We start from the raw sequence: 14,422 nt of genomic DNA on the forward strand, positions 1-14,422 counted from the left end.
CCGACTTACGTCTTATACACTTCAAATTCGGCTGCCTCGGCTAATTCCTCAAAGCAGGATCCTACAGTAGGGGTTTGCTTTTCCTCCGTGATCTCCATAATATCTTCTAAGCTTCCAAGTAACGTTACGGTCATTTCATAAATATCCATTATATTACTAAAAAGTGTTTCGATTTCATTTCGATCTTGCGCAAGTTTCGCTATTTCTTCTCGAAATACCTAAACAAAAAAATACGGTGCTTAATACTTGAAACGAATAGAAATTTTAAACTGTTAAAATTCTAAAAATAAATTAGGTATATTAAAACTACTTAGGTCACTCAAGATTCAAAAAATAATTGCTGTTTATTTATCGTCTTTTCTCAAGATTCAAAAAGTGTTCTCGTTCATTCGAATTTTCAAATTCAAGTCTTTCAATTCTCATAATTTAAAATTAAACTTTAAATCAATTTGTTCAAAGAGAAATGATTCTAAATATAACTAGTTTGTATCTGATAATTAAAGATAAAAAATTATACAGTTTCAAAGCAGAAACCTTAAAAAATTAAATCACTTCAAATTCTAATACTCTAAAACTCGATAATCTGTATTTAAAATTGTACACTTTCAAAAAGGAAGCCGTCATAAAATTGAACATGTTTTATTTTGAAATCTTCAAATATAAAAAACTTGAAAAAATAGAAAAATTGTCTAAAAATATTCCAAATCAAGGATACATAAAGTTTCAATGTGGATATTAATTAATACTTATTTTATTCATAAAAATATGTTGAATTAGAAACATAAATTACAAATTATACTAAAAAATACTTTGAAGCGAATTCTAGAAATATATAAGTATGCATTTATAGGATAAAAGGTTGTGGCCACATAAGTTATCTTTTGTCCGTTTTGCGTGGAAATATAAACAGTTTTTGTCATAAATACAGCTAGATATAAAAATGAAACAAGTAATAATCTAAATATCTCATTAATTTAAGTCATAAATTTATTTTTATTTTCATCTAAAGCAAACACAAAGGCAACAACTATTAGATGTTCATAATTTTGCCACTTATCCTACTTAAAAAGGAAAAAAATAAATGCAAAAAGTTTTTAAAGAAGACTTAGGAATAGTTGATATAAAAAAATCTAAAAAGGTTTCTCAAAAATTATTCCCAAAACTTACAAAACTTTTGAAAAAGTAAGAGAAGTTTTAATAAAAAATATAAATTGTGCAAAAGCGATGAAACAAAAACATAATTATTTCAAAATGTTTCCGAACATATAACATATTTAAATTTAAAGTATCAGAGAATTATTTAAAAACTAGTCCTTTTTTGACGGGTTTTAAATTTGAAATTGCATATTTGTTCATTTTTTTACCGCCAAGGGAGCGTTTATTAATTACGTAAGGCTTTTTAGGGGAGTGGAAGAAATCCCATCAAATTCTTTTTGATTCCGTGAAATATTTGGAAATACTCGAAATCTTCCAAATAACATAAAAATCCTTTAAAATCTCTTTAAGTTGGTTGAAATACTTGAAATTCCGTGAAATATTTTCAAATATTACGAGATCCCTTAAAATATTTTAAATTGCTTTCAACTTCATTGAAGTCTTCCGAAATCGTCTAAGATCCCTGGATAGATGTACTTTGGAATATTTTGAAATCTCTTAAAATCCTTTTAAATTCCATGAAATAATGAAAATACCTATAAATCTCTTAAAATCCGTTAAAAATCCATTACATTTTTACACATGTTTTGAAATCATGTGAATTCTTTGGAAAATTTGGTAAATCCCTTGCAATTCTTCGAAATATTACAAGATACCTTGAAAGCTTTGAAATATCTTTATTATTCTTTGAACTCGTTAAAATCCATGGGACTTTTTCCGAATATCTTAAAATCCTTTATGATATTTAAAAAAAAAATCATTTAAAATTCAGCTACATCTTTTGTAATCTTTCAAAATCCTCTAAAGTCCATAAATATACATTGAAATGTTTTTAAATCTGTGAAAATTTCGTGAACTAATTAAAACCCCATTAAATTTCCTAAAATCCCTTTAAAAATTCCTTAAAATCCTTTACAATATTTGGAAATATTTCTAAATCCTATAAAAATAACTTTAACTCATCAAAATTATATTAAAATCCCCTGTGTCCTTTGAAATTCCGTTATTTCTTTCTGAAATACTTCAAAATCTCTGCAAATCTTTTTAAATTAGTGATGCACCTTAATCATTTTCAAAGTCAAGATTTTCTCGAAACATAATCAGATAGACTAAATTACGATTCAGATAAAAAATCTGTAATCTCTTGAAATAATTGATATATTCTTGATAAATGGAGAAAAAAATATATAATTCTAGTTAAGAAAATGAGAATGGGTTCCAAGAAAGATAAGGAATCCTTACAATATTGGGTTTAAAATGTCAAAAATCATCCTTGCGTAATTAATGAACGTTCCCTAAGGCTTTTGAATGAAATTTGAACATTTTTATTTTATGTCACATGTAGCAAATGTGAATAAGTTTCAAAATTGACTAATTTGAAATTATAACGATTTTTAATTATAACATCTTACATTTTGTATTAACGTTTTTAAGAAAGAACTGAAATACCTTGATGATCATATGGAGATCACGTAGATAATGGCGTTCATCGTGTATTAAATCTCGGACAGATTCTTCATACGTCTGAGACACGACCGCCCCTGCCCCTAAACTACTCTGAGGCCCCTCCGTGTAGTCATCTTGGTAAAACATGTCCATTAGTACCTGCCAAAAAACATTACTGTCCTTAAGTTACGTTTCAAATAATCCATAATTATTACTGAAGAACACTTTGAAAACAGTAGCAAGCATACTACTCTAGAAACTACTTTTAAAGAAAGTAAATAGGATTTAAAAAGAACTAAATTACACCAAATACTACAGTTGAAAGAGATTTTAATTATATTACAAAAGTTTCAGTTTAAAAAAATGTAATCAATTTAATGAAAATAAAAAATCTAGAGAAAAAATAGATAATCTAGACTATTATATATCGAAATAAAAATGGTTGTAAATAATTCTAATATATTATTTGTTAACAATTCCCTTAATACGTTAATCTATTACTAACATACTGATATATTGCAAATTAGTCATACAAATTACTGTATCAATCTTTTAATGTAATAAATTATCAAATTTATAAGTTATTCAAGAAAGCAATATTTTTAAGCTACGACTCTGATATACTTAAATTATTTAAATAAATAAAGACTTTCCAAAAGAAAATTATGCAGAAATCATGGATGCTGGATATACCAACGGTGCAATTCAGAAAGAGAAGAAATATACTTTTCAGCATATTTCACTGCGTGCGTGAATTCTGACGCCTAATTCATGCCACTCGAAAATATCATTAGAGAACAAAATAAATTACAATACTCTCAGGATAATATTAACAAAAATATAATAATAAAAGAATTCATCGTTTACCATGCTACTCGCAATCATAGTCGGAAGTATTTTTAAATTAATTTTGAAAATAGCGTCGACCCTTCAGGTACGTAATTTTTAATTCCTCAAAAATTTTTCCATTTTTCCTGTTACTCATTATTTGAAAAAATTTAAGTGGAAGCATTCCAATTTAGAAACTATCAAGTAAGAAATCTAATATTCTACCAATTGTATCTGGGCGTCAATGATGACTAAGCAAACAAAAAGTGATGCATCCATTTACGGAACAAAATCGAGATAATAATTGTTTCCATGCGTATGGAATATCGTAAATTCGTTTATCAAACTGAATAAGGCGAAAAAAATTCCCGGTGTCAACGCTTATCTATAAAATAAAATAAATTGTAAACAAACTTTAATTTCAGATTATAGATTCATTATGTAAATACGTGCAAACTTTTTAAAAGTCATAAATGCGTTTCAACATATCTCTTATAGTATTTTTTGGTAACATTTTAATAAAATTGATAGACAATAAATTTGCAAAAAACACGATGAAGTGATGAAAATTAATTTTTTTCCGTGAAAAATTGGATTATAACAAATATTGTTAGCAAAATTTGTACAATATTAAAGAAAATTACATTTATAAACGTTTTGATAAATAAAAAAAGTGTCGGCAGCGAGAATCGAACACCCAACTTTTCGGCTATGAAGCCAAAGGCGTTACTGTCTGAGCTAGAGCCGATTTAAAGTATAATTCGCGAAACTTTACATGAGGGATATTTTTAAGTTAATTTTCTCCAAAACGGCGAAAAATGGCATATTGCTACTTTTGCAAATTAATAGTCAAGTAATGAGCTTTCATTAGACAAATTATTAAGCGAAACTAAAGTTGACAATTGCCGGTCTCCCCTTGTCAAACGGATTTATCACATTTTGTTCGCTTGCTCCTAAAGTCAGGATGGAATTCTGAATAAATTGGAATAAATGAGAGAAACGTTCCACGTTCAAGTTTTGCGAGACAGAGGATATTCGACAATAGTACATCAGAAAATACAACTGAAACAAAAAAGCAAAGAAAGAGGAAAAAACGACTGTGACTCTTGCAAAGACACGTAATGAATCTGTGACTTAATCTTTTTCTGGGGCTTCGCATGTACGTACCACCTAGAACGGCATGAGCGAAGAACGAACATGGTTGGTGTTGTTAAATGTTAGTGGAAAGCATGTAACCAAGCAGAGAACATATGCAGCCACAATTAGCCTGTGACTAGTCTAGCGTAGCTAATCGGCATATTCTGAAATTTACCAATGCACCCGTTGCTAGCAATAGAAGTCGTTCCATGTATACCAAAAAATACTAAAATTCAATCTATCAATAGCCTAGGAAACCTTCCATTTAAAAAAGCTACATTTTTTAAAGAGAAGTATTCGAAGACATTTTTTTTTAAATTATTTTGCTAAAAGTAGTTTTTTTTTTACTTTTCAACTAGCATCACACCAGGTTTTCCTGAAATTTCCCAGAAGAAAGTTTTTTAGAAATACGATTCCAGGGTGGCCACGTACACTTTTACTCGGTAACTTCTTTTCTATTCTTTTTTCAATGAAAATGAAAAGGAGATAATTTCAAATTGTAGTACTTGGTACTTAATAGAAGATTACAAACTTTAAAAATTAAAGTTACATAACTCGATTATCCTACTCAATTCCAAATGGCGACCCTGAATCATTATAAATAAAACGTCAATTTGAATTTTGAAACCTCCAATGAAAATGAAAATCTAAAAACAAATTAGCAAATGACTTATCTTACGATTTTTAGATCTTTCTGAATTAAAAAAATTAGGATTCAGTCCAAGCCAAAAAATGATTTGATTTAAATTTAGAAATCATTTTTAATTTTATTTTTTATTTTTTAAAACTCCTTTAATTTGACTAAATCCAAAGTGAAGTAAAATAGCTACTAGTACTAGCAAGCTAGGTACCATTTTTCCGTTTGGGACTACCGTAATTAAAGCAAGGACGTTTCATCTGGACCAATATTCTAAATGATGCTTTTTGAACTACACTATTATATTTTACAAAATCCCTTGCACTCAAATTTAATTCGAACAGACTCGATAACAATGATTCAAATTTGTTTCTGATTAAAAATGAAAAACTGTAAGTAGCAGTGCGCGTTCGAATTATTGTTGACTACAAGACCGCACATAACGGAGGATACTGTGTAAATCGATTAATATGTGCGTAACAAAGACACGTTTCAAGCTTAAAGTTTCTAAAAATTATTTTTACCATGTCCGCATACATCGCGACTCTTATATCTTCACAGGAAATCTCGACGTGGCGTATATTCTTGACGTAATTTCCAGCCAACTGAAATAAAAACGAGTCGTTCATAGTTTCATGCTTAAAATTTGATAACCAAATGAATTTATGTACTGCGAATCGAGATGAAATAAATACCTTTAAAATATCAGCAGAAATGTATTCGAGTACTCCAACTACAAAAAGACTGACTTGAGAGTCGATTTTATGCTGTAATACTTCCTGTTGATGAAAACACAACAATGATATTAGTAAGAAATTATATTTCAGAGTGTCTAATATATACTCGTATTCTAAGTTCCACGAAAATTCATTGAGTATTCCTTTTCGATAGTTCTTTAGAATTTAAAATTGTACTCTCTGAAAACTAAAGGTTTGTCAGAATTAGGCTTTCACAACTGCATAATTTTGAACTTGAAAATTATCGATATTGAACATTTTCAATTCAAACCTAAAAAATGACAAAATTATAATTTTATGTAATATCATGTGACATTTAAAGTTATTTAATAGATTTTCCGAATAACAAAAGAATAAGAGTTCTGATAAAAAAAATTAATTTACTGCAATTTTTACCGTTTAAACTTTCACAGTTTTGAAGACTGATATTTAGAAACATTTTAAAGCTTAATTTTCAATCGTTAATTTGCAAATGAAAAACGTATAAAATGTTTAAATTGAATTTTAAACCCTCCCAATCGAATAATTTTAAATATTTCGATTCATCATAAATAAACAATTTCAAAGTTAAACGTTTAAACATGGAGGATGGCCATTTTAATCGAGGAAGAATCTTCCTGGTTTTTTTCCCGGTTCAGACCATTTTTTTACAGGCATTTAATTTAAAAGATTCGAAATCACAAAACTGCACATTTTTTCCTTTGAAATTATAAAGAATGAAACACAAATTGAAACACTCAAAGTGAAACTCTTTTAAATATAAAACTTTTAAAATGATAGCTTGCAAAAATTGTTCTTCAAATGCTCAATCATTTACACGTATAAAACGGAAGAGTTTAACACTTAAATTGAACAATTTTTTATTAAATGCCGCTAAACTGCAAAATTGAACATTTGAATTTTTTATGAATTATACAGTGTTATAAATAAAAGAATGAATCAAGTTCAATGTTCAAAATTATATCATTTTAAGCAATTGTATGTTAGAAATATAAAAAATTGAACGATTACAAACTTGTCTTCTGAACGGAACACTTCAAATTAGAAGTTAAATTATTTTTATTCTATATCGTTAAAAATTAATATTTTTTCAATTGTTAATTATAGGTCAAAATTTGTTTTGAAATATTTTCTTAAAATAATTTTGTTTAAATGAACATAATGTTATTTTTTGTCAGTAATCTTAAGAAACTTTATTTTATTATCTTGGAAATTTTCAAAATCCATAAAAAGCTTCAAATTTTGATTTCAAATGTTTGAAAAATTAACATTTAATTTTTAGAATCAATTCAAATTTCAAATTATTTTTGAAATTTCTAAAAGACTTCTTAATATCTTAACAATTAATTTTTTAATTTACAAAATCATTTTTAATTTTGCTAGGAATCTTAATAAAATATTTGTATTCTTTCGAAACTTTTGAAAATGCTACAAAAGCTTCTGCATTTGTTGATCCAAATCTTCATAAATCTATCATTTAGTTAACAAGAAATTGTATATATTTCAAGTTTTCAATTAATTTTTCATCTTTTTTAAAATTTTTTAAATCTCTTAAAATCAATTTTTTACGATAAAAAATCATAATCAAAATTTTGCAGGAATCTTAAGAAATTTGCTTTATTATCTGAAAACCTTTCGAAATCCTTAAAAAGATTCAAAATAATATTTCAAAATCTTCAAAAATCTACAGTTAAAAAAAAATTTGACAGCTTTTCAAGTCTTAAATTAAGTTTGAATATTTTTATGACTTCTAAATATCTCTTAAACTTATTTGATTTTTTGAAACTTAATAATTGTTCAATATTCAAAAAGTTCACTTACAAATGAAAAATGTTAAAAATAGATACATTAATATTGTAACGTTCAAATTTACAATTAACCTCTCTGGTCTAAACTAAGCTTACGAATTGCAACAGTTCAATTTTTAACGTTAAACTAGGTATATTCTTTAATATTGAAAGGATTCAGAATCTTCTTGTAAAATAAATGATTGTTCAATTAAAAAAAAAATTTTACCTTAAAATTTAAATTTCAAAAGCTTTTAATTTTTAATTATGTAAGTCTTCAAAACTGAATGGTTTTATAATTGAACAAGTTAACAATTGAATTCAACGCAAAAAAAGTGAAATCGAATTTATTTTAAATTGCATTATATCATGTGACACGAAATTTATGATTTTCAAGTGATAGGATAGATTTTTCTTCTAAAAAATTGCAAAATTCCCGGTCAACAAATAATTTCACGGACATTTCCCGGCCGAGTGGCCACTCTCCTATTAACGATTTATATAAATATTATAAATAATTTTAAATATAAATTCTTTAAACTGGAACTAATTTAAAACCTTGACAGTGTTTTTTTTTCAATGTTACAAAATGAATACTTCAAAACTTAGTATCAAAGCTTTAAAACTGTCTAACTTCTAATAGAACTCACTAAAAATTGCATAATTTTACGTAATAACAAGTAATATTTATTCTGATTAGATCATTTTTTCTGTTAAATCTAAGAAATATTCCGAGTATAAAATGAGGTAACTATAACTTGCAGGTTTTTCCAGTTTCTAAAACTTCCTGGGCATTTATGTTTCTCTGGTCTCCCAGACATTTAGTCACCCTGAAGGCCTAAAGTAATTCAAAATTTTAAATATTTAAAAATAATTACAAATACTCATGATTTTTTTGACTCTATTGGACATCCTGAAAATTCCAGGTTTTTGTATGTTTTTAAGTGAGTAGACACTTAATACCCTGTAATTAATTTATTCATATAGAGAGTTTTGTCTCTGTGAGATTACCTTTTGCAAGAGTTGGTGGATTTTATCCACGGGAAGAACAAGTGGCGACTTTTTCTTTCCTTTTTCTAGAGCATCTCTTGCGTCTCGAAGTGCCCACCTGTCAATGGGAGTAGGAAATGTTCGTCTTACTCTTTCTTCTACGTCTTGAGGCGTATGAGGAGGTGGATTTCCACAGAGCATGCCCAACATTCTCAAGATCAGACTCTCAACATAATCTAAGGCGTCTTGTCGAGCTTCTAGACTAGGATGAACTTGCCCCAATACCTAGAGAAACATAAATGAAAATTTCTAGGTATGAAAGACTTTTATCCTAAATCTAAATCAGAATTTGGTAGTAACTGATTACGAGTAAGTTACTGAAAAGTTACGTTATTTTTAACGTTTAGGATGACTTCGTTACTATTTAACAAGTAACTTGTAACTTAAATTAGTTACGATTTTTGCAATAACTTTCAACTTTATTTGTAGTTACTTTGAACTTACTGTGGTTTTATGTATATTTTATATCATTATGAATAGAAAATTATTTAGAGTTGAAAATTTCCTCAAAACAAAAACAAAAAATCTCTTTTGTGTGGAGGATTCAGCTATTTTGTTGAAAATTCGTATCTTTGGTTGAATTCAACTGTGATTCATTTCAAATTAAATTCTTTCTTAGTTGAAATAATATCAACTTTTTTGTGGAAAAATCGTATATTTGGATTGAAAATTCAACAATGTAGTCGAATCTTTTTTTCTTGGTTCAAGATTCAGCTTTTTCGTTTTAAATTTCATCTCGTGTTTCTGTCGAATTCAACTGTGTTTTATTTCAGATTAAAATCTTATTTGGATGAAAATCCATGTATTTTGGTAGAAACAATTTCTGAACAGGGTTCAGCTATTTTCTTGAAAATTGTTTTTTTCTGGTTGAAAATTTAAGTACTTGGTTGAAACCTGAACTACTTTATTAAAAATTCAGTTGTTCAGTTGAAGATTCATAATTTTAGTTGAAAATTTAATTATTTTACTTCAATTTAGTTCTTTTTTTTTTGCATAAAACTCAACTATTTGGTTGACAAGGAACTTTTTTGTTGGAAATTTAAATCTTTTTTTAAATTCGTCTTTTTGATTTCAAAATGATTTTCAAAATCTGCCAGTTGGCTGAAACTTAACTTTTTTGTACAAAATTAATATTTTCGATATGATGGTAAATTATAAAAGGAATTTAAAAAGGTAAATTGAAGTTACTTTATCTAGTAACTGTAACTGTAGAATGTTCCAGTAAATATTAACAAAATATTTGAGTACAAATGAGATTTAATTTGCAATTACAATATCAGTAGGGCTGGGAGAGAGAATGAACTTGAAAAAAGTGGAAAAACTGACTCATCACTAAAAAAGTGACAACTGTTTACACAAAAAGAGGCTTGTTGTAATGTCATTAGAAACACTAACGTTCATCAAAATATTGGACTCATCCAACAAAATGTTGTCTAATCAACGAAATACTCCATCTACCAAAAGAATGCATTTTCCACGAAGAAAATTAAATTTCTACTAAAACATTGAATTTCCATTTAAAACCATTAATTTTTAACAATAAAATGAACTTTTAATAAAATAGTTTAATTTCCAAACAAAGAGATGAATTTTCAACTAAAATCATGAATCTTCAAACAAAATTTTTTTTTACAAAGTAGTTCGACTTTCAACCAAGTAGTTGCATTTTGAACAAAAAATGATGACATGTTTACCAGAAAAGGAGATGAATTTTCAACAAAAAAATTAATTTACGACCAACATAGCAGAGTTTTCAACCAAAGAGTTGAATTTATAACCAAAAAAGGACTAATTTTCTACCAAAAAGATCAGTTTCGGTCAAAAGAGGTAATTTTCAATAAAGACAGCTAAGCTGAATTATCAACTACCCAGTTGCATTTTAAACAAACAAAAAAATGAATCGTCAATCAAATGGTTGAAATTCCGAACAAAAAAAGATTAAACTACAACTAAAAACAGTTGTACCCTTCAACCAAACGTTTGAAAATTCAAGTTAAAGAGACGATTTTTATAGAATACGGTTGAATTTTCAATCAAATAAGAATTTTCAACCAAAAATAATTAGATACGAATAGTCGGATTTTTTTATTGGGTTCTCATAATTCAGGTCGCATTTAACTTAAAAAAGGGAAAAGAGCGTGTAGTCTGATATTTTATATAATTTTTATACCATAGATTACTATAGAGTTTATACACAGATTACGTTTTCTTTTTGTTAGATAAAATCTAAAACGAGATAGCCATCTTTTCCTCAAAAATAATGACCAAATGACTGTGTGGCAGCCCTGAATATAAACTACAATCATGAAGTAAAGCTGAACATTTTTTTTTTAATTTGACAATAAAGAAGGTTCTCAACGTACCTAGGACCTTGACGATTACATTCACATTGCGATAATCGCGCTCAACAGTTTTGTTATACAGGCGCTAATATTTTAAATTTCGGGCTAATCGAAAAATTCGGCTAGAATAGTTATGAAAAATACTCGGTTTCTAGTGACAATTTTTAATGAAATTTTTGGATCTAAGAAAAAATTTTTTTTCTAGTTTTTGAAAATTTTGACAAATTTATAACTTCTAATTTTCATCAAAATAAAAAGTTTTATTTAAGATAATTTGCAAGTCTTTTACCCATCTATAAGAAACTTTGACAACCATTTATAAAATTTCAAAAAAAAAATTTGAAATTTTGAGAATGCTCTCAATTTTTTAATTTTGGTTCGAAATATCTGATTGACGAACTTAACCTTCATTTTGGGGATCTTCAAAAGTGTATCAAATGCGGAATCGATTGGATAAATCCTTCAAAAGATAGCGTGATTACAATATTCAGGTAACCATACACACATACAGACACTGATAAAATTTTATGATTTTCGGATTCTGTGCGTGCCGAAAAGTAAAGAACGTTAAGAACCAGAGATAGAAAATTTGGACGATTACATTACACTCTCATGAATTAGAATGTAAAAATGTTTGGAAGTTTCTTTGAGAGTGAACTAAATTTCAACAAAATGATAAACACTTGATCAAAACTGTTGATCTCCAGGTTATGCTCTAATTAAAAATCGTTTCTTTTATAATATTTCATTACAAGTATTATCGCTTCTTACCAATTATTTAAAATTACTTTAAATTCAGCAAATAATGGCCTTTTTCTTGAAAAACATTCCCTACAACTTTACAGTTTCTAATTTTGAAAATAAGTAAATTATTTTCAAAAACGATTTTATTATTAAAAAATTGTGTCAACGATTTCAGTCATAGAAAAATTAAACTTTTATTGTTAAAATAAATCGTCTTTATACGTTTTAAAATTGTTTCATTAAAAATCATGTTTTTTACGTGAAATGACATCAGTATTATTATTTTGATTCCTGAAATCATTGAAAAACTATTTTCACAGAGATCTAATTTTTGGCACGAGAACTACCTTCAATAAAAATGCTTGGATTTTATATAATTCGATTTAGTTTAGTTTAAGAGATAGCTCAAAAAATTGAAAATCTTTAATCTTCTTTATATTGTTGAAAATTTCTTTTAAATTCGAAGTATCTCGTTGTCCCGAATTCAGAATTAGCCCAATATTTTTATATGCTGGGTTAGTTGTTCCGAATATTCGGGCCGACCAGCCAGTCCATGCCCTTTTCCAGATTTAAAGACCGATTTGTCTTATTTATTGCATCATAAGAACAAAAAGATATTCAAAAAACTCTGCTTGGAATGCCGATTCTAGTAAAAAGTTCTAGAAACCAAAGAAAAAACATAAAACTGAAATTTTTCACAATCGACAACTATATCAACATTTCCCCGATAATGAATTTATTGCATCCAAAATTCTTAAAAAATGCAATACACGTTGTGTTAAAACGATTGGTTTAAAATCTTATGTCCTGGCAAAGTAATCTAAAGAAAAATGTTTACATTAAAATTTCCGTGAAATGTAATCAAAATCTTAACGTAGTATTTTGTACTTTCAGTTCCGATATTTCGTGAAATGATCATCATTTATTCTCATTCAGCATTCCCATATCTCGGGAGTAAGTTACTATTTTTACAGAAAATTTTAAAGACTTGGAATTGGGTAACTAGTTTTTAGATAAAATCTCTTTTACCACAATCACAAACTCAATATCTCGGGAAGAAGATTTTATTTGGTATGTAAACATCAAATTTTATTTTTTATCACAATCAGCATTATTCGAGTCTACTTCAATTTGTGGTCAGTATCACTTTCAGACTGTCAACTACTAGATAATCTATTTCCTCGAAAGTGGATAACATTTGCTAATCAAACTTTTTCCCTCTCAATTCAGCAACACTTTAGCTCCGAAGGGGGTTTTTCTGTTATCTTTAAACATGAATTTCAATGCAACAGAATGCTGTTTCCGCTCTTCTAAAAAATTCCAATTTTGTTGGTTGTCTCCAGTTCTATATACAGCGACATTTTTCCAATAGAGTTGACAATTGATCAAACAAAGCAAAATGAAACAATATTTACTGAAATAAAAGGAATGCAATGCACCAAAGAGTTGCCGGTAGAGAAATCAATAATGTATTTGGCTATTGTGTATGTATCTTTTCGAACTTTGACATATCGGAATAAAAGTAGATGAGTGCGTACAGTGAGTACATTACGGTTGTTTTTACACTGTAACACGCGTTTACACACCTTGCGCAGGGAGTTGACAAACACTCCCTTCCACTTGGCAGCGTTCTCCTCTTTCTCGAAGTCATAGCCAGACGGCTCGCCGACCACGGACGCCGGCGACGAGAACATTTCACCGAGTGGAAACAAAAAAAAAAGAAAGAAAAAAGGAAAATCATAGACCCGCGTGCGGACACAACGCAGCAGAGACAATGAGATATTGAATGGGGCGCACTAATGGTGAAACACAGATCCGTCTGACACTCCGGACACGCACACAGTCGTACATGCACAGGCTAGCTCGAACCGCCAGGGCACCGAGAGTTCTTGATCCCTAGGAGGTAGGAGGCTCCGGAGAGTCCTCGAGATTAGGGAAGAACATCGCGATGAAAGTGCACAAATGACAAAAGCGTTGACAGAGACCACACAGACGTCCGTCCGTCGATCCGTCGTCTAAGGGGTCTAAAGCGCAGACATTGGTACTGGAATAGTGGAATGCGATAGCTAAGCGGCAGAAAAGTATCTTCGCGAGTCACGCCACAAACACCCCCGAACGCACCCTAGCCTCGGAAGCACTTCTGTGTCCACATCGAGGGCCTCCGACCTCCGGATTACGCACATTTTACACGCCCTTTATTCGAATTTTTCATCGAGTACTTCGCGGACATCACTACGTCGATGCCAGCTCTGCAGCGCCATCACTCAGTGCTCGTAATGAGTGCCCGAACTCTTCTACGCATGCGTCGCGCTCGGTTTCTGATTTGTTGCTTTTCGCGCGCAATTTGAAATGCTAAAAAAATGACGTTTTCATTTTTTTTTATGAATGTCATTTTAACTTATATAAATGTTTATTAGACCAATATTAATGAATCTTGATAAAAATGAAAATTTATTAAGTGTATACTATGTAAATAAACAATATCCTTTGGTACTCACTTGTATTTTTCTTGCATATTTTTCATTATTCGAAAATTTTGTTCTTTAAAGTTTATTAAAA

General features: G+C 28.9%; 1 protein-coding gene and 1 long non-coding RNA gene across 2 annotated transcripts in view; one reads left to right on the top strand and one right to left on the bottom strand.

Annotated features, from left to right (window-relative positions):
* The window catches only part of LOC117176003 (protein son of sevenless), a 38,758-nt gene extending 24,650 nt beyond the window's left edge, over positions 1–14,108 (bottom strand). Inside the window, exons 1-6 of the mRNA XM_033365946.1 lie at positions 13,450–14,108; positions 8,739–9,002; positions 5,899–5,982; positions 5,728–5,808; positions 2,605–2,760; positions 10–218 (exon numbers count right to left, since the gene is read on the bottom strand). Coding sequence (XP_033221837.1) covers positions 10–218; positions 2,605–2,760; positions 5,728–5,808; positions 5,899–5,982; positions 8,739–9,002; positions 13,450–13,557 — 902 coding nt within the window. The 5' untranslated portion in view covers positions 13,558–14,108. The remainder of the gene's footprint in view (positions 1–9; positions 219–2,604; positions 2,761–5,727; positions 5,809–5,898; positions 5,983–8,738; positions 9,003–13,449) is intronic.
* LOC117176004 lies at positions 8,334–8,989 on the top strand. The gene is made up of 3 exons (XR_004467562.1): positions 8,334–8,407; positions 8,492–8,570; positions 8,808–8,989. It is a non-coding gene; the product is annotated as an uncharacterized LOC117176004 (long non-coding RNA).
* Positions 14,109–14,422: the final 314 nt, after the last annotated feature.

Source organism: Belonocnema kinseyi, chromosome 7, assembly GCF_010883055.1.
Source record: "Belonocnema kinseyi isolate 2016_QV_RU_SX_M_011 chromosome 7, B_treatae_v1, whole genome shotgun sequence".
NCBI classification, from domain to species: domain Eukaryota; kingdom Metazoa; phylum Arthropoda; class Insecta; order Hymenoptera; family Cynipidae; genus Belonocnema; species Belonocnema kinseyi.